Source organism: Phyllobates terribilis, unplaced genomic scaffold (genome assembly GCF_046119375.1).
Source record: "Phyllobates terribilis strain yellow unplaced genomic scaffold, ASM4611937v1 Scaffold_11__3_contigs__length_659146591, whole genome shotgun sequence".
NCBI classification, from domain to species: Eukaryota; Metazoa; Chordata; class Amphibia; order Anura; family Dendrobatidae; genus Phyllobates; species Phyllobates terribilis.
In genome coordinates, this window is record NW_027362771.1 from 270,137,234 (window position 1) to 270,163,576 (window position 26,343).

At 43.8% G+C, this 26,343-nt stretch overlaps 1 protein-coding gene across 6 annotated transcripts in view; it reads right to left on the reverse strand.

Annotated features, from left to right (window-relative positions):
* Window positions 1-650: 650 nt before the first annotated feature.
* PCLO (piccolo presynaptic cytomatrix protein) overlaps window positions 651-26,343 on the reverse strand; it is a 522,320-nt gene continuing 496,627 nt past the window's right edge. For all 6 annotated transcript variants that reach the window (XM_073652324.1, XM_073652323.1, XM_073652325.1 and 3 more), the window contains 3 exons: window positions 21,982-22,116; window positions 10,590-10,735; window positions 651-2,749 (listed from right to left, as the gene is read on the reverse strand). In XM_073652324.1, coding sequence (XP_073508425.1) covers window positions 2,609-2,749; window positions 10,590-10,735; window positions 21,982-22,116 — 422 coding nt within the window. In that variant the 3' untranslated portion in view covers window positions 651-2,608. The remainder of the gene's footprint in view (window positions 2,750-10,589; window positions 10,736-21,981; window positions 22,117-26,343) is intronic.

A 26,343-nucleotide genomic window follows, 5' to 3' on the forward strand; every position in this document is an offset into this window, starting at 1 on the left:
CGCTGGTTTATCATCTGACCACATCACAGAACACTTCTAGAGTTACGATTGAACAGAATGCTCACATTTACATGCTGAATGCCTAAGGGAAGTAGAACCCGTCAATTCATTTCATCTACAAAATGTATACTTATTTACACAATAACAAAATAAAGGAACTTGCTTCTTACGACCTTTGCATTCAGAATTCATTAGACTAGCAGAGCATAGAACGCTAATTATGGTATATAGCTAAAGACAGAATATTTACTTTTTATGGCCGGTTTTGCTTCATATTTTATGATAGCAGGGTGTTTTTCCTGCAATGTAAGAAGTAAAATAAAATCTGTTTTATCCTTTTCTAATGGAAAAAAAAACAATTGTATTCAAAATACCTGAAACTTAAACATATCTGGGATGTTAACGAAACATCAGGCACTAGTAATGTCTGCAACATTAAGGACTAGGAAGAGTTTGGTTTTGAGGGTACATGCAATGTCTATGTTGGGTTGTGTTGTACCATGGTGTTGGCTTCTTGAACATAGCTTTTCGCATTTTATTGTTACGTGTGCTTAACAAAGGCTACGTTTCAAGAATTGCCAACCTTAAAATATTAATGAATGGATACCGTCTCTTCAAGCTGCAGACATTGAATATTAAGCCAACTCAAGCTTAATATCTATACCTCATCATTTCCAGACTTGAGAACCTAAAGTAATAAGAACAATATAAATCTCATTCGCATGTAAACACCCACACTGTGCTTTTTACTTAACCTTTTCAATTCCCGTGGACTCAACTGAATAAAAATTTGATTCACTTGCATATAAATAAACATAAATATCTATGATTTTATCTTGGCTCTCTATACATAAAATTGATCTTAATAAATAAGGATTTAACACATATTAAGATTTATGTAGATACTTCTAGGAGAAGCAAAAAGCCATAAACACCATTATTGTGTTTAAATATATGTGCAACGAAAAATACTGATACTTCTTTATTACATCCTTTTTTTTTTTCAATATTTTTGTTTTACAACTTTTTTTTTTTTTTAATTATTTTTCACTTACAGAAAAAGCATTGAGACATCAATGTTGCATAGAATACTTCCATAATAACTCAAGAATTTGGTTTAACACATTGTTGGCACAATTCGGAAGCAAATAGTGCACTAATAAAAAGTCAAAGATGCACCGAAAAAAGATGTCACTCACTCTATACGACAGATGAAGAATGCATCTGTAAGATTTCATTTGTTCAAGAGGTACTAATTCTAAGAATGTCTGCACTAAGGAAACAGATTTATGATTACTTGCAGCTTCTATATATACAATTTATGTCCCAGAAAGACAGAAAGAAGATATTTTATGGTAGTTTGGAACGTTAATGCAGTTCTATCAATGGAATGTATTGCAAGAATAAAGGCAAACCAATGTTAGCCCTGCTAATTTAGTGCTGATTAGAGGTTTCCTAGCAAGAATCGTATTTGTGCTATCATTCTGACTTGACATTTCTATAGCAACCATTCGCATGCTTTGCAGTCTTTTACAGTAAGTCGCAGCATAAAATAATTACAGTTTAAAGAAGAAATGCACACGTTTCACTCGCTTAGCTTGTGAAGGAACCTTTTAGAAAAAAATAAATGCACAAAACCAACGCAAATTTCTATCCATTTTAATTGACATTAAATTTGCTTGATTTTGCTAGAAACCACTTACTGCATCGTATGATGGTCCATAGTGATTGTAGCATTTATCAGTGACAATACATTTCAGTATACCCATAATCTCAGTCATTCACCTGAGTTTCTAAGAGAAAATGCAGAACGGCATCCCAATCATTGCTCTTCAAATGCCTTTCCTAATTCTAGGTTGGCATGACAGACAAGCCCATACCTTCGCTTCGTATCTTTTGTAAATCACCACGTTACTGAAAGCCTCAGCCTGTATTGTAGCACTAATGGTTTAACTCTTACATGTGCCTAAAATGATAAGTAGGTAACGCATACACCAGCATTTGCCAGCTGTGTCATAACCGAAGCACTTCGTTAGGATGTATTAACTCATCATCAGCATTTTGCTATTCATATTACAGAAGAAGAGATAGGCACTACACGTTTACCGTACTGATACTGTACATGTGTCGTAGTGAGAACATTACCTGCAACTGATAGGAATCAAATATACTGTTGTAAATATTCCATAATCCAATAGACATACAGTACGAAACTGCAATTTTATAGTAGCTATAGATGAGAAACATCAAAGGTGCAAACTAGATAGAACACTTACTAGGATGTGATACTAATATACTTGTTTTTCTTGCTGTGATCTGTGGTGCCTGATATTGCCTTAGTTTATAATGCTTCTAAGATTGCTCCATGAAATAAAACATCAAGAAAAGACACTTCTAGATGCTAAACTGGAATCATTAACATTCTTCTAGACACTAGAGGCCATGTTCTCGTTAGCCCCTGGAATGCATTTTAGTAGACTCCTTGTTCTCCAATCAACTGCAAAACATGTCAAGAAATCCTTCTCGTGTAGTCTGAAACATATTCTGCTTCCTGCACGACCTTAATTGAAACTCTATCCTGACATTATCCTCCAGCAAAGACAGCTGATCAATGTGTCTGAGCAGAGCTGGCTAACAGTTTGTGCCAATTTACTATCCGTTTTCTAAGGTCCACTTTGTCCAGCCAGATGTAAGCTTCACCAATCAGCGTTTTTTTCATAAATTTTCCTCCATTTGAGGCAAGTAGAATCTAGGATGAATACAATATAAATTACTAGTATAAAAACAGATATTACCTAAGTAAAAAGCAAGTAACGTGCATAATTCAATACATTTCATCTGCCAGAATCTATGCATGTGTCAACTATGTAAAGTGAGGCAGCTAGCTACAGGTATATGAAGAAGTAATGATGTAGGTGCAAGCCTCTGGATCTTCGTCACTAATCCATATGTATAATTCCCTCCAAGAAAAGTAAAAAAGGCAATACTACAAAAATTCATGTACTGAGGATATTATTTAGCCCAAAAATGTAACATTTCAGATCTACACTCGTAAGGCCACATTTGGAATATAGGATCCAGTTTTGGGCTCCATATTTTATAAAAGGTATTCAGAAGTTAGAGTCAGTTCAAAGCCAGGCAACTAGATTATTAGAAGGGATGGAAGGCCTCTCATATGATGAAAGGTTGGAACAGTTGGACTTGCTTAGCTTAGAAAAAAGATGTCTCAGAGACAATCTAATGTACAGGTGCATCTCACTAAATTAGAATATCATCCAAAAGTTAATGTATTTCAGTTCTTTAATACAAAAAGGGAAACTCATATATTATATAGAGTCATAAACAGAGTGATCTATTACAAATGTTTATTTCTGTTAATGTTCATGATTATGGCTTACAGCCAATGAAAACACAAAAGTCATTATCTCAGTAAATTAGAATTCTTGATAACAACAGCTTGAAAAATGTTTTGAAAATCCGAAATGTTGTTCTACTGAAATGTATGTTCAGTAAATGCACTTGTGGCACCCCAGGGGTCTAGTTTCCACAGTAACAGCAATGTTATGTCTGAGAGCAGGTGGGAGGTCTCTTGGTCAGGGATCCTATGCATGCCACACCTCCTGCCCAGTCCTGGGAGGGGAAGAACTTCCCCTATATAAACCTGGGGCTGAGGCAGGGTTAGAGAGTTCAGAGGGAGAGTGCAGCCAGGAGGGCTGACAGGGAGCTGTGGCTCCGGCTGGGCCCAGCTCCTGGGCCATGCCAGAAGTAGAGACAGAGAAGAGAAGCAGCTATGGGAAGAAACAACAGGAGCTCTGTGGGAGCAGTGTTACAAGAAGTCAGGGGCTGGCAGCTGCAGAGCTCGCCCTGACTGAGAAGATTTCTTACCGGACCCGGAGTCCGAGGCTGTGGGGACTAACTCCTACCCAGCAGCAGAATCCGTCAGGCAGGGGATTTCAGGTCCTCTGGCCAAGAAACCCGAAGGCATGGTCACACGCATGGGACCAGCACCGCCGTCGTGGAGCGGAAGCTATTAGAAGGCCCCGAGTCACCGGCCATACGGGTGAGCACCACACGGTACACTCAGGGACGTGGGCTACTTATACCCGCCTCTAGCAAGGTAGCCAGAAGAGTATCGTTAGTTTGGGAGGCCTACAACTCCGCCTGGCCAGGGGAGATCCCATCTGCTCAAGGACTGACCAGGCCCCAATCGCTAGCCAGTACTCCGGGAGGGTCTATCGTTGTCACCAGTAAAGACCCTGAACTACACCGTACCGTCTCTGAGTGGTTCCTGCTACCCCCATCATCTACGTCGGCTGCCCTGAGGCCATACCCCTCCCGTTGGGGGTTATACTATCACGCTGCACAATCCTACCACCGGCCTCAGCGGTCTGCCCTGCAGCAGCAGCTCCTTAGCTGTACTCAACGGGTGGCGTAGTCGTCCAACATCTACCGCTAATACAGCGCCACTTAGTCTGACTCCCTGGGCACGGACCGGATCACCGCCACGAGACTACAACCCTCAAGAGATCCGGCTCCGGGTAAGCCCCCGTGCACGCGATGCCGCACGACACAGAAGGCCCAGGGGCGCGTCAACTTTTGGCGTAGTCGGCAGGATTTCGTGCCCGCAACCACCGGGTACTGCGTGCCTGAAAAAGACTGTTCAAACTTACCAGTGGTGAAGATTCCCGCCATCCGGCGCCATCTTCAGCCTTCTTCTCGCCATCGGTGAAGATTCCCGCCATCCGGCGCCATTTTCAGCCTTCTTCCCGCCTTCCGTGGAGTTTTCCCGCCGTCGGACGCCATCTTGAGGACGCCGCGCGGGAAGAAGAGGGGCGTGGACTCCGAAAGCACGCGAGAACTGAAGCCCCGCCTCACGTCCGGACGTTGCGTAAGGTCCTGGAAGGAGCCCAGCAGACGCCGACGTCACAGGAGCGCGACGGAAGGTCCTCAACCCTGACGATCCACTGCGGAGCCGCAGCCTACGGAAGAGGATCATCGCAAGGTAGGCCACGGTCCACTAGGGGGGAGAAGGATGTCGGATACGGAGGAGAGCTTCACCGCTTCAACCCCCGCCAGCGCCACCGCTGTTGCGGTCATGCCTTTCACCATGCCCTATATCCCGGGGGCAGCCTGGCTACCCCAGTATACGAGGAAAGCCAAGAGGACCCGGATGGGTCTGAGGACTACCCTCAGGAGGGAGCACAAAGAGGACATAGCTACTGAAGGGAAGTAGCGTGAATAAAGAGCTGTAAATAGTTACCCGTAAGGGTACAAGAACTGCTGCTAATTAAAATATGGTCCCCGTTGGGACTAGTGAACTGTTACCCGTGTGTCCCTATCCCTTAACAGGCTGAGGACTGTGAACAGCCATTCCTTATCCCCACTGGCCGAGGACTGAGAGCGGCCATATCCTTTAAATAATTATGTGTTTCTAGTAATTTATGGGAGTCTTTGGTGGATTTACCGGGAATCCTTTGTACATAGTTGGAGCGTAACCCAGGATGGACTAAAGACTGTTAAGGACTCGGGGCAGGACAGACCCCTACCTGGTTACGTCTCCCTGTTTTGGTGAAATGGACACCTTGCTTTTCTTCAAAAACTGCACCCGGTTGCGGACACGCCGTAACCATCTTTATGTGTTTTTCTTATTGTACTATTATTGTTTATACCTTGTTATGTTTAAAAATATGTTTAGTCCCGGAGTACTAAATTTCACTAGGGGGGAATGTGGCACCCCAGGGGTCTGGTTTCCACAGTAACAGCAATGTTATGTCTGAGAGCAGGTGGGAGGTCTCTTGGTCAGGGATCCTATGCATGCCACACCTCCTGCCCAGTCCTGGGAGGGGAAGAACTTCCCCTATATAAACCTGGGGCTGAGGCAGGGTTAGAGAGTTCAGAGGGAGAGTGCAGCCAGGAGGGCTGACAGGGAGCTGTGGCTCCGGCTGGGCCCAGCTCCTGGGCCATGCCAGAAGTAGAGACAGAGAAGAGAAGCAGCTATGGGAAGAAACAACAGGAGCTCTGTGGGAGCAGTGTTACAAGGAGTCAGGGGCTGGCAGCTGCAGAGCTCGCCCTGACTGAGAAGATTTCTTACCGGACCCGGAGTCCGAGGCTGTGGGGACTAACTCCTACCCAGCAGCAGAATCCGTCAGGCAGGGGATTTCAGGTCCTCTGGCCAAGAAACCCGAAGGCGCGGTCACACGCATGGGACCAGCAACGCCGTCGTGGAGCGGAAGCTACTAGAAGGCCCCGAGTCACCGACCATACGGGTGAGCACCACACGGTACACTCAGGGACGTGGGCTACTTATACCCGCCTCTAGCAAGGTAGCCAGAAGAGTATCGTTAGTTTGGGAGGCCTACAACTCCGCCTGGCCAGGGGAGATCCCATCTGCTCAAGGACTGACCAGGCCCCAATCGCTAGCCAGTACTCCGGGAGGGTCTATCGTTGTCACCAGTAAAGACCCTGAACTACACCGTACCGTCTCTGAGTGGTTCCTGCTACCCCCATCATCTACGTCGGCTGCCCTGAGGCCATACCCCTCCCGTTGGGGGTTATACTATCACGCTGCACAATCCTACCACCGGCCTCAGCGGTCTGCCCTGCAGCAGCAGCTCCTTAGCTGTACTCAACGGGTGGCGTAGTCGTCCAACATCTACCGCTAATACAGCGCCACTTAGTCTGACTCCCTGGGCACGGACCGGATCACCGCCACGAGACTACAACCCTCAAGAGATCCGGCTCCGGGTAAGCCCCCGTGCACGCGATGCCGCACGACACAGAAGGCCCAGGGGCGCGTCACACTCAATACTTGGTCGGGACTCCTTTTGCATCAATTACTGCATCAAAGCGGCGTGGCATGGAGGTGATCAGCCTGTGGCACGGCTGAGGTGTTATGGAAGCCCAGGATGCTTTGATAGCAGCCATCAGCTCGTCTGCATTGTTGGGTCTGGTGTCTCTCATCTTCCTCTTGACAATACCCCATAGATTCTCTATGGGGTTAAGGTCAGGCGAGTTTGCTGGCCAATCAAGCACAATGATACTGTTGTTTTTAAACCAGGTATTGGTACTTTTGGCAGTGTGGACAGGTGCCAAGTCCTGCTAGAGAATGATTTTCTATCTCCAAAAAGCTTGTCGGCAGAGGGAAGCATGAAGTGCTCTAAAATTTCCTGGTAGACGGCTGCGCTGACTTTGGTCTTGATAAAACACAGTGGACCTACACCAGCAGATGACATGGCTCCCCAAACCATCACTGATTGTGGAAACTTCACACTCGTCAAGCAGCTTGGATTGTGTGCCTCTCCACTCTTCCTCCAGACTCTGGACCTTGATTTCCAAATGAAAATTGGAACTCTGGGACCTTGTGGAGTGTGTCAATGACTGCCTTCTGGACATCTGTCAAGTCAGCAGTCTTCCCCATGATTGTGGAGCCTACTGAAACAGACTAAGGAACCTTTATAAACGCTTAGGAAGCCTTTGCAGGTGTTTTTTTTTAATTATTCCAATTTACTGAGATAATGACTTTTGTGTTTTCATTGGCTGTAAGCCATAATCATCAACATTAACAGAAATAAACACTTGAAATAGATCACTCTGTTTGCAATGACTCTATATTATATATGAGTTTCACTTTTTGTATTGAAGAACTGAAATAAATTAACTTTTTGATGATATTCTAATTTAGTGAGATGCACCTGTATATATAAATACATCTATGATAAAATATTAGCTCTAAATAGTGCTGAAAGCATTGTCATCTGGATTGTCACCGTTTAGAAGGAATAAATGAAATAAAAGTAAATGTAAAAGGAGTCCTTGATAATATTAGATATATGTTATTTCAGAAGAGCAATTTGGATTTGATCCTACACCCTCACATTGTGACGTCACTTACCAGGATCAGCAAGTCACGGAGCATCCGGGTATCATCCTATCATCTGGACATACTACCCCGTATGACCCAATCTCAGATTGGGCGCTGTCGGCCAGAGCGCCACCTGAGGTATAGGACCACGAGGCAATAGTGTGCAGCACATCTTGATACAGCACCAAATCCATCCACTGATGTATTTCCATAGGAGGATCACCTCCATCACCACTGATAAGGTCAGTTATTGACACCTACGGAATTCTTTCTTTTGCTGCCACAAGCACCGCAACTGTTATCATTTCATGTAAAGGGAACAGTATCCAGTGCTACTTCTATTTTCTGCACAGCCATAGAAGAGCCTGTTCCCCTCATATGTCAATTGAACTGTCCACTATATCTTATATCTATATGGACATCTACAGTTGAAACCAGAGGTTTACATACACTATATAAAAAGACACAGATGCATGTTTTTCACAATATCTGACATGAAATCAGAATAAACCTTTCCCGTTTTAGGTCAATTAGAATTTCCATAAATTTTAATATTTGCCAAATGCCAGAATAATGAGAGAGAGAGAATGTTTTAAGGCATTACTGCAAAGTGAAAAGTTTAAATACACTAAGATTACTATGCCTTTAAACCATTCTGGACTGCCTGTATGATGATGTCATGTGTTTTGAAGCTTCTGTTTTTTTGGCAACATCTGAGTTAATTAGAGACACACCTGTGGATGAATTTTAATGCACACCTAAAACACACTGCTTCTTTGTGTAGCATCACAGGAAAGTCTAAAGAAATCAGCCAAGATATCAGGAAGAGAATTGTGGACTTGCATAAGTCTGGTTCATCCTTGGGTACAATTTCAAGATACTTGAAGGTGCCTTGTTCATCTGTACAAACAATTATACGCATGTACAAACAAGATGGGAATATCCAGCCATCATACCGCTCAGGAAGGAGGTTCTGTGCATTAAAATACATCCACAGGTTTGTCTCTAACTAACTCAGATGTTGCCAAAAAACCTATCAGAAGCTTACAAACACATGACATCATCATATGGGCAGTCCAGAATTGTTTAAAGGCATAGTAATCTTAGTGTATGTAAACTTTTGACTTTGCAGTAATGCCTTAAAACATTCTCTCTCTCTCATTATTCTGGCATTTGGCAAATATTAAAAATTATGGTAATCCTAATTGACCTAAAACGAGAAAGGTTTATTCTGATTTCATGCCAGATATTGAGAAAAACATGCATATGTGTCTTTTTATATAGTGTATGTAAACTTCTGGTTTCAACTGTATATGGACATTTTACATCTATAGAGTGAGGCAACATTGCTCTTCTGAAATAACATATATATAATATTGTCAAGGACTCCTTTTACATTTACTTTTATTTCATGTATTCCTTCTAAACCGGGACAATCCAGATGACAATACCTTCAGCGCTATTTTGAGCTAATCTTTTATCATATATAATATACCCCTTTCTTAGCAACATGTGGTAGTTGCTAGCTCATTCCAGCAGCGGGGGAGATCGTTCCTCTGTGTTTAGAACACCACAATCTAATAAACCAAGCACCAGTGCTAATTGTATTTCTAGTATAAATACATCTGTGGTCAATACAAAGGACTGGCACATGATTTATTATCTATCTCTCTGCTTATCTATCTAGCTATCTCTCTCTGTCCATTTTCTTCTCATCTACGGAAATAGATAGGTAGCACTCAAAGAAATTCCAAAGCAAAATGTGGAGACCTTATTTTCACAATGCAACATTTCTGTCCATATAGTCTGGCTTTTTTTTATCTATCTGTCAATCCAGCTATCTATCTATCCTGCCAGATAAAGGGGCATTTACACTGCAAGGTAATCATGAACGAGTGGTGTTAAAAATGTTTGTTTCATGATTATCTCGCAGTGTAAACATGCTGCCGATCACCTGATGAACGAGCAAAATGCTCATCCATCTGGTCAAATGATCTCTTGTGCAACATAAAAGATCATAATTATTGGTGGTGCATTGTCCTGTGTAAACAGGGCTTGCACTTCCAAGAACTATGGCAGCCTATGCGCATTTAGCAATCTCGTATAGATTGTTCAGTGCACATTGTTTACTTTGATCTCCCTGTTTAAGTGGGCATTCAAATGACCACCGATGGATAAAAGTTTACCATTCAGAGGTCCTATCGTGGTGCCAGTCAGTCCATGTAAACAGACGCAAAGCTTTGAAAGCCTTTGACTTAAGATTGCTCAATCAATGGAGAGAGATTAAACATGCTTATCCACATTGTATGGAACTAAAAATGGACAATGATTGGGATTTTCAAACATAATGCTAATATTTTATTCCCTACAAAAAAAATATCATTACACATGTACAACCTCATTCATAAGCATATTGTATTACTTTTCATCCAGATTATTGTACTTCTTAGAGGTGAAATATTGATACTATAAATTTGATAACTTTTATAACAAAAGACATTTGATTACAGCCTGCTATCACTCATACTTACTATTTCCAGTACTACAAAATATGGGCAGGAAACAGGTAATATACACCTTGGGGGATGAGATATTTGCCTAACCTCAGGACAAAATCACAGCTTTTACCTTTTTTCAAAGGGTCTAATGAAGAAAATATTATAAGGAGATGAAATCAATGGGTATTAGGTTTATTTTATAGTTATTATTGAATTTAAAATAAACTTACTTGCAAAGAGTGTCCAGCAGGACTCATACTAAATCGAAATGTCTCATTGAATGAGGGTTCCCGGTCATGTCTACAAACCCTTGTCTTCTTCTTTATTATTCGTTTCTGTGTTGCTATATTAATGACGTATAGCTTCACATAGAGATCTGTAAAATAATTTACAAGAATTTATTTTCTGAATTGGATATTTTTTACATTTTCGATGGATTGGAATTTCAAATTCCAAATATGTGTAGATAAATGCTTGCATTCATAATTAAAAAAGAAGACCATCTGTGCAGCCTGTCACCTTATCTGTGGTCTTGGATAAAATAGCAGCCTAAATTAAAATGTGACAAAAAAAGGGTTAAAATGTCAATCATAATAATTAAGGGGCACGGCAGAGAACAACTCGGTCTCATTCCTATAAAAATGTAGGATGTTTGAGATCATTTACTCAAACAGCTCCTCACAGGGTCAAAAATGTAAAAAAGGGATGTAAGCTTGCAAATCTTATTAATCTGTAAGGGTATAATAAAGGAAAAACAATCTCACAGAAAAACATCATAAGCCAGTTTTTGACTGAAGATTTCTGATTTTTGAGTAATCATTGAACACAATGAATAAATAGGAATATCAAGCACAGAAAAAAATTCACAGACAACCAAATCCACTTAAGACGTAACTTTTACAAAATATGTGAAAAAGATCAAATATGAACCCCAATAGGTTAAAAGTTAAAAAGTACATATATACTGGTAGTTATCACATCACAATTATATAAAAAATTATTACTGGGTCCAGCAGGTAAATAGGCAGGTGACCATAAGGGGTATTGATACTACTCACTCAACTCGGTTTTCTTGTAATCCAGAAGCAGTCCACAACTGGTTTCCAGAGGTTATCAAACTTTTTATTGTTCAAGTTCCAGAGGACCACTTTCCTTTTTATTCCCTGTTAGACCCTAAAAATTATAGCACTCCTAACATCCCAGCTCTTCAGAATCCCATTTTTTGTTTTGTGTGTTTCCGTTGATGGTGCCGTCAACTTCATCAGCGGGTTTTATATTGGATTGGAATCCATCAAAGTAAGAAGTAAACATACTAATTACAGTCACAGATAAAAGACTTAGTGGAAAAAGACTGTGGTTGGTAAACCACTGGTACATAAATAAGTCATATATGCAGACTAAATATGCCCACCACTTACCAAATTCAGAATCAAGTGAAGGTGGGGTCAATAGCTAGATTACTGCAAAAACATGGAACTGGTCATAATGCTCATATATAATGTTGAGGTGATAAAATTGTAACTAATTAAAATCCATACCTTATATTAGTAATTATTCTAGTCAAATACAACAGTTGATACAATATTATCTACAAATGAACAAGGTGCCAAAAAGGACCTCCAATCATCATTCTACTTCATATCCACGTAGATAGTAACATCCTTTCAAGTGCATCTTTCCTTCAGAAAGAGTGGGTGCATGCATCTAACACGTCAGTACGTATGTAGGTCACACAATAAAATGATGAGCCACTAGAATATGCACAAATGTAAGCATGAACCCAACACCACAGCGCATGGGTTGCGTGATGAGATGACAAGCCATGCATGTGCGCCATAACACCCAACGTGCAAACTAATGAAGAAAACCAAAGGCAAAAAAGAACACACGTGGCTTGGCATTTGCTGCAAAAACTGATGCTGTAGTTGATTGTCCATAGTAAAAAAAGTACAATGCTGACAGGTGCTTTGAAGAAAAGGTAGTTTTCTTACTTGCAAATAAGCATAAGTGCAAATCCATATAGGTAGCAAAGAACAAAGGTACTTTACAAAGGATATAATCCATCTTCTTTATGAAATTACCAGTATAAAATCAGCAGAAGGCCAGGGAGGTCATAAGCAGGTAGTGTGAGTCAGCTACGGCCATTTTGCGCATAATTATGATTCTACATGCTCGAAACACATAGGCCTGTAGATGCATGAGTGTGAAATGGCCGTACTTGGCTCATGCTACTTGCTTATAACCTCCTTGGTAGTGATGAGCGAGCATGCTCGTTACTCAAGATTTACGAGCATGCTCGGGTGTTTTCCGAGTATTTTCAGTGTTCTCGGGTGTTATGTTTGAGTCACTCCGTGCGCATGATTTGCAACTGTTTGACAGTAGTGATGAGCGAGTATGTTCTGTTAACCCTTTCGGCGAGCATACTCAGGTGCTCGCCGAGTATCTTCAGCGTGCTTGGGTGTTATGTTTCTCCGTGTGCATGATTTGCGACTGTTTGACAGCTTTAATACATGTGAGGAATGCCTAAGAAACAAGCATTCCTCACATGTATTAAAGTTGTAAAACAGTCGCAAATCATGCACACGGAGTGACTCAAACATAACACCCGAGCATGCTGAAGATACTCGGAAAACACCCGAGCTTGCTCGTAAATCTCGAGTAAAGAGCATGCTCGCTCATCACTATTTGACAGCTTTAATACATGTGAGGAATTCCTGTTTCTTAGGCATCTCTCAGATGTATTAAAGCTGTCAAACAGTCGCAAATCATGCACATGGAGTGACTCAAACATAATGCCCGAGCACGCTGAAGATACTCGGCGAGCACCCGAGCATGCTCGCCGAAAGGGTTAACAGAACATGCTCACTCATCACTACTCCCTAGCCTTCTGCTGATTTTATACTGGTAATTTTAATAAAGGAGTCTTTGATGAGTGCCTTCAACGTTTGCTACTTTTATGGATTTACATAGAGATAATCATGTGTGCAACACAGAATCAAACAACACATATGCGTGCCAAGAAGCAACAACCATGCAAGCATTTGAGTTCATGACCTCATGCATATATCAATGAATTTAATTTCCATCAAAACAGAGCACTAGATGATCTATTACAGCTGTAAATAAAGCTAACCATGGTGCTGAAGAAATAGCTAAAAGAAGAACTTACTCCAGAATAAGAGCCCAAATATATCAAATTAGCTGCGGTACAATAGTGACCATTGTATCCATAACAAACTAGAGTAGGTATTCCTTAAAATGACCAAAATTTCATACCAAAATAAGTATCATAAAGAGTATTATGAATGGCAGGAAATTAATATATGAAAGGGGAAATGTAAGTATATAAGACACAGACAGAGCCACAGATAAATAATATAGAAGGAAAAAATACAAAATTAAATTCAGAGAAAGCAAGTATAGGCCAAAGTATCAAAAATACCTTTAGGCTGAACAGAGCCAATCTTAAAGATCCACTTTGATTCCTTGTGAAGCAGAAGTCTGTTCCAATTCCCAGCTCTTAGAGGTGGTTTCACTATTTCACAGTGGAAGTTATTATAAAAATCCGCATTAGCATGATTTTTTTGTAATTCGCTTCTGTGTGCATTCAGCAAAATGGTGGTGGGATGCCATTTTGATAAAGCGTAAAAGGTCATCAAAATGTTTAAAAAGAAAAAAACCCTTTACTTACCTTACTGCTCATGTCTCCGACCCTTCTGCTCTTCACCGTCATCTGTCTAATCCTCAGCGCATCTTCTTGTTAATGCAGCCAAGTAATGAAACCTCAGGGCCTCTCACACTAGACTTCTGTATCTGATGAGGTTGTTACCGAACATGCGTGCGCAAGATTACGGCGCATAATGTGAAGTCATGACATTGTGACCTTACGGAGAAACGTTTCAGCAAGGTTTCAGAACTCTGCAGCGGTGATAAGAAGATGCTGTGAGAACCGGACAGGAGAAGATAAAAAGCGAACGGGCCAGAGAGGTGAGTGGTAAGGTGAATTTTTCTTTTCTTTTCTACATCTTACATTTATTTGGGTCCAGGGACTGGAGAGACTCCTGAGCATAATAAGGGACAGGGTTGTCGTCACCACCCGGCGCACTCGGGCAAGTTCCGGGGCCCTTGACAAACGGAAAAGGCCCACTCGGCGTCGGGGCCCAGGTCGCTCCCCCAGCAGCTGTGGAGGGCCGCCTGTTTCTTCTTTGGAGCTGCTTGATGGCCGTCAATTTCAAAAACATGACCGTGCATTGTGCGGCTGTGTCTGCTAGTAGTGACGTGTCTGGGCCGATACACAAGCAAAATTAAATGCCCAATCCTGGTCAGGCCACATCACTACTAGCAGACACAGCCGCTCAGTGCACTCTGTGCAGCCATGTCAAAGTGACGGCAATCATGCAGCATACCCTACTCAGCCAAATGCCAGTGGAGGTGGACGGGAGATAAGCCGGGGGGAGGTGACCAAGGCTTGTTGCCAGCTTCCCCATATTAAAAATATTTCTAATGTGTCTGTGTGTGTGTGCATATATGATGTGTATATCTACAGTATGTATGTCAGTGTGTATGACTGTGTATATATTTATGTCTGTTTATATGTATGTGTGCGTATCTGTGTATATTTTTGTGAATGTGCGTGGCTGTGTACTGTATGTGTGCATGTCAACGTACTGTATGTGTGCATGTCTGCATACTGTATGTGTGCATGTCTGCGTACTGTATGTATACATGTCTGCGTACTGTATGTGTGTATATTTGCATACTGTATGTGTGAATGTCTGCGTATTGTATGTGTGCATGTCCGCATACTGTATGTGTGCATGTCTGCGTACTGTATGTATACATGTCTGCGTGTTGTGTGTGTGCACGTCTGAATACTGTATGTGTGCATGTTTGCGTACTGTATGTGGGCATGTTTGCATACTGTATGTGTGCATGTCTGCGTATTGTATGTGTGCATGCCTGAGTACTGCGCATGTCTGCATATTGTGTGTGTGCATGTCTGCGTGTTGTGTGTGCATGTCTGCGTATTGTATGTGTGCATGTCTGCGTATTGTATGTGTGCATGTCTGCGTATTGTGTGTGTGCATGTCTGCATATTATATGTGTGCATGCCTGCGTGCTGTATGCAGAGCCGCCATCAGGGCATTACTGCCCTTACTGGCGTATGGGACCCTGTGAGTAGAGGGGGCCCGGCAAGGCCCCTGCTATTTTTCTCACATGGCCCCAGCGACAGGATCCTGCCAGTTCAGTTAAAAATCTATTGCTGGGAGCTGACGTCACATGCACGTCGCATGATGTCAAATGGATGGAGTAGAGCTGGGCGTCGCTGGAGCGCAGCCAGGTAAGGAGTAACTTTTTTTTTTTACTTTTTTTGTACTGAAAACGCAATATGGGGACAGATGGAGCAGAATCATGGAGCAGAATGGAGACAGATGGGGCAGCATCATGGAGCAGGATGAAGACAGATGGGGAAAGATCATGGAGCAGGATGGAGACACATGGAGCAGGATCATGGGGTAGAATGGAGACAGATGGGGCAGGATGGAGACAGATGGGGCAGGATCACGGGGTAGGATAGAGACAGATGGGGCAAGATGAAGACAGATGGAGCAGGATCATGGAGCAGGATGGAGACAGATGGGGCAGTATCATGGAGCAGGATGGAGACAGATGGGGAAGGATCATGGAGCTTGATGTAGACAGATGGCGCAGGATCATGGAGCAGGATGGAGACAGATGGGGAAGGATCATGGAGCAGGAAGGAGACAGATGGGGCATGATCATGGGGCAGGATGGAAACAGATGGGGCAGGATGGATACACATGGGGAAAAATCATGGGGCAGGATGGAGACAGATGGGGCAGGATCATGGAGCAGGATGGAGACAGATGGGGCAGGATCATGGGGCAGGATCGAGACTGATGGGGCAGGATGGATAGAGGCTGGACAGATATCTGTCTGAGATGATTTAGTGAATACTGCTTTGAGCAGGGGGTTGGACCAGATGACCCAGGAGGTCCTCTCCAACTCTACCATTCTATGATTCTATGATCATGGAGCAGGATAGAGATAGATGGCACAGAATCATGGAGCAGGATGGAGACAGATGGGGAATGATCATGGAGCAGGATGAAGACAGATGGAGCAGGATCATGGAGCAGGATGGAGACAGATGGTGCAGGATCATGGAGCTGGATGTAGACAGATGGCGCAGGATCATGGAGCAGGATGGAGACAGATGGGGAAGGATCATGGAGCAGGAAGGAGACAGATGGGGTAGGATAGAGACAGATGGGGCAGGATCATGGAGCAGGATGGAGACAGATGGGGCAGGATCATGGGGCCGGATGGAAACAGATGGGGTAGGATGGATACACATGGGGCAAAATCATGGGGGAGGATGGAGACAGATGGGGCAGCATCACGGAGCAGGATGGAGACAGATGGAGCAGGATCATGGGGCAGGAGGAGACAGATGGGGCACGATCATGGGGCAGGATGGAGACAGTTGGGGCAGGATGAAGACAGATAGGGCAGGATCATGGAGATGGATGGAGACAAATGGGGCAGGATCATGGAGCAGGATGGATACAGATAGGGCAGGATCATGGAGCAAGATGGAGACAAATGGGGCAGAATCATGGAGCAAGATGGAGACAGATGGGGCAGGATCATGGGGCAGGAGGAGACAGATGGGGCACGATCATGGGGCAGGATGGAGACAGTTGGGGCAGGATGAAGACAGATAGGGCAGGATCATGGAGATGGATGGAGACAAATGGGGCAGGATCATGGAGCAGGATGGATACAGATAGGGCAGGATCATGGAGCAAGATGGAGACAAATGGGGCAGAATCATGGAGCAAGATGGAGACAGATGGGGCAGGATCATAAAGCAGGATGGAGACAGATGGGGCAGGATAATGGAGCAGAATGGAGACACATGGAGAAGGATCATGGAGCAGGATGGAGACAGATGGGGCAGGATGGAGATCATATGGGGCAGGATGGAGATCATATGGGGCAGGATGGGAGATCATATGGGGCAGGATGGAGACACATGGGGCAGGATGGAGAAACATGGGAGCAGGATGGAGACACATGTGGGCAGAATGGGAGAACATATGGCTGGGGCCAGGAATGAGACACAAGGGGATAGGAGTGAGACACAAGGGGACCAGGATGGGGGATATTATTGCTGTAGGGGCTAATAATGGATATTGTTAATGCTATGATGTATTTTATTTTTGAGCATACTGTTTTCAGTGAGGGGTGTCATGTTACTGTGCAGGGTGGCACTATAACACTTTTTTTTTTCTGCATATGGCGTAGTGTTGAAATTGGGGATAAATTGGGGAATGTTCTCTGGAAGCGGTGCTCTAGATAACTGTGTTATTTTCTGCAGAGATGAGTCCTGGCTGGAAGAAGTGATGGTGGTCTGTGCTGGATGAAGAGGAAAAGAGAAGATGAAGGACCTCAACTAGAGACGTCACTGGTGAGTCAGTGTGTTACCTATACCTATACACTACATACAGAGCTCTTGTGTATAAAGTCACTGGTAATCACTGTATTACATGTACACTTACACTATACACTGTATACTATGTACAGAGCTCCTGTGTATAATGTCACTTATGTTAATATTAGAATTGTGGGTTTTTTTATTAATGATCAGTATTATAGTATCCAGTCACTATGTGGTGGTAATATGTGATCTCGTCATGGTGCGGCGGTATCTATCCCCTGTATGTGATATTATTTGGTCACTATGTGGTGGTAATATGTGGTCTGGTCAAAGTGCGGTGGTATTTGTTCCTTTTATGTGGTATTATTCAGTCACTATGTGGTAGTAATATGTGGTGCGGTCATGATGTAACGGTATTTGTCCCTTGTATGTGGTATTATTTGGTCACTATGTGGTTCGGCCATGATGTGACGGTATTTGTCCCTTGTAAATGGTATTATTCTGTCACTATATGGTGGTCATGGTGTGGCGGTATTTGTTCCTTGTATGTGGTATTATTTGGTCATGAAGTGGTGGTAATATGTAATCTGGTCATGGTGTGGCGGTATTTGTTCCTTGTATGTGGTATTATTCGGTCACTATGTGGTGGCAATATGCGGTCTGGTCATGGTGTGGCAGTATTTGTCTCTTGTATGTGGTATTATTCGGTCACTATGTGGTCTAGTTATGGTGTGACGGTATTTGTCCCTTGTATGTGATATTATTGGTCATTTTAAAAAATGTATGTGACACATTCCCTTAATGAAAAATATACCTAAAAAGAGTACTGGATATTTTAAGAAATGTTTACTAGGTTAGAGTAGCGTAAGGCCCGGCTAAAAGAGTCTACCTTGTCGTGGTTGCGGCTTAAAAAATCTTTTGGCGAAAACAAAAGCTGATGGCTATGTATGTGATCTGGTGTGCGATGGGAACTGTTAATGTGGGATTGGTGAGGACGTGGTGCAGAAGAAGAGTTTTTCCAAGAGTGGGCAGTAGGACTGTGGAAGGTTTGATGGGTGGAGGCGGGGCTGGGGTGGAGCTTGGGCGGAGTCTCAAGGGGGCCCAAAAATTTTGCCAGTATGGGGTCCTGAAATTACTGTCAGGATGTTGCAAGTTCCTGGAGATGAAAAACATTTTGTTGATGAAGGGCCTTGCCTCTGTCTCTATCACTGGGTTTCACTGTTTTGAGTGCATCAGAGATATTAACCTTTCTTTACATAAGTTGAAGTGGGCAAAGATTTTCCACATGAATGTGGCTGCATATGTGCATGTCTGCATGCTGTATGTGTGCATGTCTGGGTACTGTATGTGTGTGCATGTCTGCGGACTGTATGTGTGCATGTCTGCATATGTGGAGGATAACGGGGCAGGCTGGGCCCTGTGTTGTATACCTATATTTCTCCGCCATATCTGTGCATGAATCGTGGTATGTATTAAACTGGCCCACTGAGAATTTTTCGCCCGGGGCCCATGAAAACCTGGAGCCGGCCCTGATATGGGACATTCAATTTAGACAGAATAAATTAGCTGCGAATCAAATTTCCTGGGATAATTGGCGCGATCTGACAAATTCAAATTTTGCCAGAACCACTCATCTCTAATGGTTAACATATCTATGAATGTGTCAATAAATGAGCAGTCCAATGAACGGTTCTTTATGGCAGGTTCATATTGATAAAGAGGATCTGTAATATTCTGACCACATCAGAAAGCTCAGTACCCCAGTTTGAGCAATTGCTTTATTTTCATGTGGAAAATCTTAGCCCACTTCAACTTACGTAAAGAAAGGTTAATATCTTTGACGTGCTCAAAACAGTGAAACCCAGTGATGGAGACAGAGGCAAGGCCCTTCTTCAACAAAATGTTTTTCATCTCCAGGGACTTGCAACATCCTTGACAGTTTCAGTCTCCACTGTTTTTGCTTCCTTTATTGCAGGCAATGCAGGGCAATAACGCTGCAGCCCTGTTTACTGTATTTTTCAGACTATAAGACGCACCGGACCATAAGACGCACCCCAAATTTTTGGGTGCAAAATAGGAAAAAACATTTTTTTTATAAGATGGAGGTCCGTCTTATAGTCTGAATAGGTATCTTACCTGGGGGGCATTGGAGCGAGGGTCACAGGAGGCAGGGTCCTTCAGGAAGCCGGCGGAAGTGGATGAATGCTGTGGACCCTAGATGCGAGAAGCTGGTGCTCCAACAGTGGAGAGGTGTGGTGGTGGTGGAGCAGGATCGCAGGGCCCTTAGTTCCCTCCCTCAGGAACCTGGCGGCTGCAGCAGAAGAGGTCAGATGCTGCGGGGCCGGGGCCTGTGCTGGGGCCTAGGGCCTGTGGTGGGGCCTAGGGCCTGTGGTGGGGCCTGGGGCCTGTGGTGGAACATGGGCCTGTGGTGGGGCCTGTGATGGGGCCTGGGCCTGTGGTGGGCTGGAGCCTGGCTGGGGCCTTTGGTCCGGATGGGGCCAGGGCCGGGTCCTGGGCCTGTGAGCGGCGTGTGCTGCTGTCCGGTGGCTGCAGCTGTGCAGCGGTGCGGCAGAGCGGTGGTGGGTGCTGCAGTGCGGCTTTCCGGTGGCCGCAGCCATCTTCATGAAGCTGTGATCCACACAAAAATGGCTGCCCGAGCTCCCAGACAGCGGCCATTTTCCTGTAGATCACTGTGCACCCACCGCCGCAGCAGTGCTGCACATCCACTCTGCCTCGCCGCGGCACAGCCGCTCTGCCTCGCTGCCGCACCCACTGCCGCTCTACTGCATCGGCCCTGCCGCCACACCCACCACAGCAAGTATCTGGTAAGGTTCGGACCATAAGACACACCCCCCATTTTCCTCCTAAATTTGGGGGGAATAAGTGCGTCTTATGGTCCAAAAAATACGGTAATTTCTGGGACTTGTAGAGCTGCCCAGCCAAGGATCTATTGCGTTAATTCCTGGCTAATGTAGTATTACTCCCTGCTGAGATTTCTGGTTGGGGCTGTCCTGTAATTAAACTCTTGAATCTCTGACAGTCACTGCCAGTTAAGTCAGCTGCACACTAGCATAATTTCTCTCGTCCGAGAGAATCAGGCCGATTATCTTAATCACACTCTGATCAAAGTTTGATTAGAGTGTGATCATAGTTTGATCTGATTTTCTTGGATGAGAATATAGAAAAAAAAATGTCTCCATCTTCTTCATTCTGTCAGTCTGTGAAATTTGACTGCAGTCTGATGTTTCCCACGGACTCATTGACTTGCATGGCCGAGTGCGATCCAATAATCGGATCCGACTCAGGCATGTTGTGATTTTTTCCTCAGACCGAGCTGGGTATGTGCACAGCCCCATAGAATAACTTTGGTCTGAGTACGAACAGATGTTTTGCCGGATTGCACTTGGACCAAAAGTACGGTCATGTGCACAAGGTCTTATAAGTGCTCTTTTTCTTATCCACACCTAAGTACTCAGCTCCTACAGCTCTTCTGGTTATTCCTGTTTTAGACCTCAGCCTATTTTCCGATTTTTCTACTATCAAATGATTTTGACCCATTTTGTAAATGAACAAGGATAAAAACGGCTGTGTATTTGACCATCGTCTCTTTTTCTCATGAGTGTTGACCCTGTTATTTCTCCACCTTGTCAGGTATTCTATATGTAAAGAGTGCTATCACTTCAAGGTCTAATAGGGAATAATAGGGCAAGTGGTCTTCTGGAACCTGACAGATAAAAATTTGGATTACCTCTGGAAACCAGTAGTGGACTACTTCTGGATTACTTTTACACAATTTAGTAAAGCAAGTGACTGTAAGGGGTATAGATACTACTCGCTCAATTCAGTCTTCTTGTTCATGCGAATTCCATTATATCACATTTATATAGTATGCACTTTTTAACTTTTAACCTACTAGGGTTTATAGTTGACCTTTTAACACATATTTAGGATAATGATGTCTTCTCTCTTTCCTGACAGCACGAGATGCTGAGCTCACTGATTGGCTGCATCACTTTAGATGTCAGCGCTTCAGACAAACAGTAGGGACGGCGGCAGCGATGGAGAGTTTCATGTTGGACCAGTAGAGTAATACTTTTTTTCTATAACCACTGTAACCAAAAAAAGGGAGCAGCCCTTTTAATATTTCTTTACTTTACCTGGCAGATGATCTGGAGACTTAAATTTATACGTAATATTCCTGCACTGTAGAATCTCCACAATCAGCTGCTCTCCATCTGTCTTCATTTCTTTTTTAAGGGCAATTTTGATTTCACCCATGACCTGGGATTTACCTAGAAAGGAATAAAATAAGATGACAATAAGCATATGTTCTTATACTTTCCATGTGCTGTTTGCGCCATAATCAAGTGTGCTACTAAACTGTGACCTATAATTTTCTGCAACGTTCTCCAACATGAGATACAAATAAGCTTCGCTTAAAGCCTTGTGAAGAAAGTCAATGATTTGTTTATGGCCTATCTTGATGAGAAATTGCACAATAACTATGAAATATTGCTCTGAGCTACAACTTGAAAAAGTAAATCAAGCTGTTCAAATCCTCAACAAGCTTCAATGAATTAATGTTTCCATGGTGAGACATTTTCTATTTACCGCCACCATAAGCAGTAAACTACATAAGTAATAATAATCCCCATGCTGTGATAAAAGGACAAAATATACTCTTGAATGCGCGTAGCAATTTTTTTTTTAAAATACAGTTTAAAGATGCTATAATATTTAGATATGAAAAGAAATACAAAGTAACGTATGTATAAAGTCATGTTTTGCATTGTCTTCTGTATTTGTTTTGTTATAATTGCATCTTACGACACAAAGAAAGCCTTCACCCCATCCTCCCACCAGCACATAGTAAAGCTGTTGTACATAACGTTTAACAAAACAATATAATGTAGTGAAGCATTATGTCTGTATAACAATGTGAACATCTGTCATCAAAGGCAGACTGGCTAAAGTATGTCACCCATTGCAACTGGGAAAAGTGCTTACATCAACCTAGATAGGCTTATATAACATATTTATGTGAAGTTAGTCTACCAACAGAAGACCTACTGTAGTGGCTGACTGTTGACCATACTATATATGCATTAAGTTAGGTTTACATCTTTCAACCAACTGGCCAAGCTACATTTTCTGCAAACCTGTTGAGGACCATGTACCACAAATGCACACTGTTTTACACCTACACCGTTATAAATGTACAGCATGTAACTGAGCAGGAGAAGGTCAGGTGCCTTGCGGTCAGAGACAGATACCCTGAAGAAAAGACACAAGGCATCCCTTTATAACTTGAGCCATGCAGAACGCTTGGACATCAAATTCAAATGGTGTTCAGTAGGCATGAGCGGACCCATGGAGGTTTGAGTTCTGGTACCCGACCCGAACTTTATTCCAAAGTTTGGTTCAGGTACCAGAACTGTACCTGAACTTGAACCAGAACCCAAACTCCATGGAAAAGAATGGGGACCTGAACTTCTGAGTTGGAAAATTCTCTCTCTCTCCCCCGACTTCCCTTGAACTCCGAACATTGCAACAGACATCCGGGAGAAGTCTGCAACAGACTTCCGGGAGAAGTCCGTGTTTGGACTTTAGCGCCGGGCACCAACTGTCCAATACGACGGTTTGCTCATTTCTAGTGTTCAGCAAACCTTTTGACTTTTAATGGGATATGTTAGGGTTCGGTTGAAGTTTTTATAATCTAGCCATCAAGAAAAAATATGCTTGCTAGACTATTTCTGCTGTCATATGTGGCAGGAATGTCAGCCGAATCTCTGAACAGAAGTATAGACTTACTGCTTGTCTTTGACAGCGCTAAACTGAAACTGGAGATCACATGATCACCAGGTGTCACTACAAAGAGCTGTTTTTCCCTGGAACTGGGCCCTTTATTATGCCCCAGTTATAGTATTAAACTGCATTTAAATTTATATAACCTACCAATGAAGTGAATAACCACGATACCAATAGAAGTTTTAATAAAAAAGTATAATTTTATTAATACTTCTAGATTCAAAATATTAGAATGGTGGAGAGCTATACGACAAAGAAACAAACAAATAAAGTTCACAAAAGAAAACGTATAGGGGATGGGTTTAGTAATAATGGTGTTGTATTCTCTAAAATTATAGTATCTCAAAATATTTTTTTATTTATTACCATTATTACTATACCCATCCCTCATAAGTTTTCTTTGTGAACTTTCTTTGTCGTATACAGTGGCTTGCGAAAGTATTCACCATCCCCACCCCCTTGGTATTTTACCCATTTTGTTACATTAGAACCTGTGTTTAAATATTTTTGTAATCCGGTTTGTGTGTGATGCATCAGCACTAAATAGTCTAAGTTGTTGAAGTGAAGTGAAAAAAATATAGGCATAAATTACATTTATGGGATCAAATAACTAAAAATTGGCAAAGCCGGCCGGTGGGTGCAGCTCTCTGGCGCCCCCTTACCTCTCAGGTCAGTCAAGGTACTGCACCTAGAGAAAGTAGTGCCAGGTAGCTGCAACCAGCGCAGGGAACACGGTAGTGTGTTATCCCTTCAACGTCACTACACAGCACAACTCGCTAGCGCCCTCTTAGCCTCAGGTCAGTCAAGGAACTGCACCTAGGATAAGCGGTCGCCAGAGAGACTGTCCTGTAACCTACTGGGTATCGGGGCCCTCTGTAGTGAGGGCGGTATATATATCTTCCTTGGCCGCGCCAGGAATATATATATCTGAACCTCCGACCGTCACTACCAGCCTTCCCCAATCCCCAGTTGGTATGCTGCCACCAGTCCCTATTTTAGATATACGCCCAGTCCGTGAATGGGCCTATATCGGGTCAGGAACCAACCCTGGGTAGCGTTTTTGGCTTGAGCCGAGCTCACACGGACGTGCGTTCGTTATGCAGAATAAAAGGCAGGCCCACAATTACTTGAGGTAATTGATTATAATAATACACTAGATACACGATATACAACTAAATATACACAGGTATAAGGTCAGGCTAAACTATACAACAATGGAATACAACACACAGAATCACCACAGCATATCAGTTACCGGTTTCTTGATTTTCTTGTGACGCAGGGAGAGGATTCTGCGGTCGCAGGCACGGTTCTTTGTTACAGGCTGAGGCCTACCACCGCATGGTCAAACTGCTCCTCCCCTTGGTGGCCTCAGCTGGTGCTCAGATGTTCAGCACACCACTCTTGGGTCAAGACTGACTTATCTCTTGTCTGTCCTGCTATCTTACCTGCCCCGTCCCGCCCACTGCTGGTGAGGTCAGCTGGCTCAGTCTCCACCCTCAGGTCTAACTTCGATCAGAAGCCCAAATTCTAAGGAACCCAATAACTTCTTCTGGGATGGTCTCAGGATACCCACAGGGGTTCCCACGGATTCGGGCCGCCGTAACCGACCTTTTGATATCAATTATGATACCATACGGTCCTCAGGAATGGCTCAGCGCTATATCTTGGCTTCCAGAGCACGTACAAACGTCTACCGCGGAGGCTTGTGTGCGCAATGGCTCCGGGACGCCGTGATATTTTTTTTATTGGCCCATCCCACGCAACATGCGTGTACTTTTCATGTTTCTATATCTTATGCCTCCATGCTTGTGACAGACAAAGAAACTAGTCCTATGGGACAAATGGTCAGGTACAGATAGACGAAGCACCCCCCCCTGCTGGCTGTGTTTCCTCTCGAAGTCTTTGAAGCTCCTAGCATTCAAGTGTTAAGTAGGCTTCTTATCTTACAGGAGCCTGGATGGGGGGAAACTATCTAGTTGACGTTTTAACAGAAGGTCCCAAGGGTGGGGGCTGCTGAAGTGTGGCCATCCCTGGATATGATTTATCATTACCAAGATGGCGGCTACAGGTTCATCACACCTCCCCCTATACGAGGGCGCGAGGGGGTAGCACATTCCTGTGTTCCCCCGTGCGTCCTTCTGCACCCTCCCCTTGCCGGGATAACCCGTCAGCGTTACCGTGGTCACGGCCTCTTCTGTGGCGAATGGAGAAGTGGTACTGCTGGAGAGCGAGGCTCCAGCGTAGCAACCTGCCATTCGACCCAGAGACCGTGTGTAACCAGCTGAGGGGGTTGTGGTCCGTCTCCACGGTGAAATGGCTCCCGTACAAGTAGGGCTGCAGACGCTGCAGGGCCCATACAATTGCCAGGCATTCTTTTTCCACCGTGGAGTAAGCCACCTCCCGGGGCAGTAGCTTCCTGCTCAGGTACAAGACAGGATGTTCCTGGCCTGTCGTGTTGACCTGACTTAGCACAGCACCGAGGCCAAAGTCACTGGCGTCGGTCTGTACCACAAACGGCCGGTCGAAGTCGGCAGCTTGCAGTACAGGGGAGCTACTTAGGGCGGCTTTGAGTGCCCCGAAAGCTGTCTCGCAGGCGACTGTCCAGTCGACTGCGACGGGCAGCTTCTTCTTGGTGAGGTCCGTCAGGGGCTTGGCCAGGGTGCTATAGTGTGGGACGAACCTCCTATAGTACCCGGCGGTCCCCAAGA